An 808-nucleotide genomic window follows, 5' to 3' on the forward strand; every position below is an offset into this window, starting at 1 on the left:
GCCGCTGCCGGAGCCCGCGAGCGACGAAGAGCGCGCCCGCGACCCAGCAGAGCAGCTCGGGCTGACGCCGAACTACGTGCTCGACGCCGTCGGCCGCTCAATGCTGCTGCACCACCTCATCATGCTGCACGAGGCGCGCGAACGCCAGATCGCCGACGGCGACGTGGTCGACGCGGTGGAGCGGATAAAGGCGGTGAGTGGCGGCGGCGGCACGGACGTGCACCCGTCTCACTATGAGCACGTGCTCACCAGGCGCGAGTGCGGTATCGCTGCAACGCGGCTGCGGGAGCTGCTGCAAGTCGCGCGATCGTACGAGTCCGCAGACAGGCCGCTGGGGGGCGGTGATCCGAGAGGAAGTGAGCGCCTGGCAACATCTACTGCTGCTGCTGCTGCTGCTGCTGCTGCTTCTTCTACGACTAGTACTAGTGCTACTACTACTACTACTACTGGTGTTTCTAGCGATAGGGATAACAAACCCTCGTCGTGAGTGCGGGACTTGGCATTATGAGTTGCTGTGTGGGCTTCGCGTCTCACCGCGCGAGGTGGTGGTGGCTGGTGGGGCTGGAGGCGCCGAGAGAGGACGCCTGCCGCGCCAACGCCACACACCGACGCACCTCCACTCACATACTCACTTACACAAATGTGTGCTTCAACAGCAACATCAATCACATTCGATGTACGCACGCGTTGATATGCGTGCATTTTGAACGAGCAAACAATTATGATTGCTTCCTTTTTATCGAGTTATCTCTTTGTTTTTGCACACACTTAAACACCCACACCCACACACACACTCTCTCTCTCTCTC

General features: G+C 59.8%; 1 protein-coding gene across 1 annotated transcript; it reads left to right on the top strand.

Moving 5' to 3' along the window:
- Window positions 1–100: 100 nt before the first annotated feature.
- DQ04_18331000 (hypothetical protein) lies at window positions 101–487 on the top strand (the record flags this gene model as incomplete). The annotated part of the gene is made up of 1 exon (XM_009317694.1): window positions 101–487. One exon carries the CDS (start codon window positions 101–103, stop codon window positions 485–487), a length of 387 nt encoding a protein of 128 aa, XP_009315969.1.
- Between the last annotated feature and the right edge of the window lie 321 nt (window positions 488–808).

This window comes from Trypanosoma grayi, assembly GCF_000691245.1.
Source record: "Trypanosoma grayi strain ANR4 Tgr_1833_V1, whole genome shotgun sequence".
Lineage (NCBI taxonomy): Eukaryota > Euglenozoa > Kinetoplastea > Trypanosomatida > Trypanosomatidae > Trypanosoma > Trypanosoma grayi.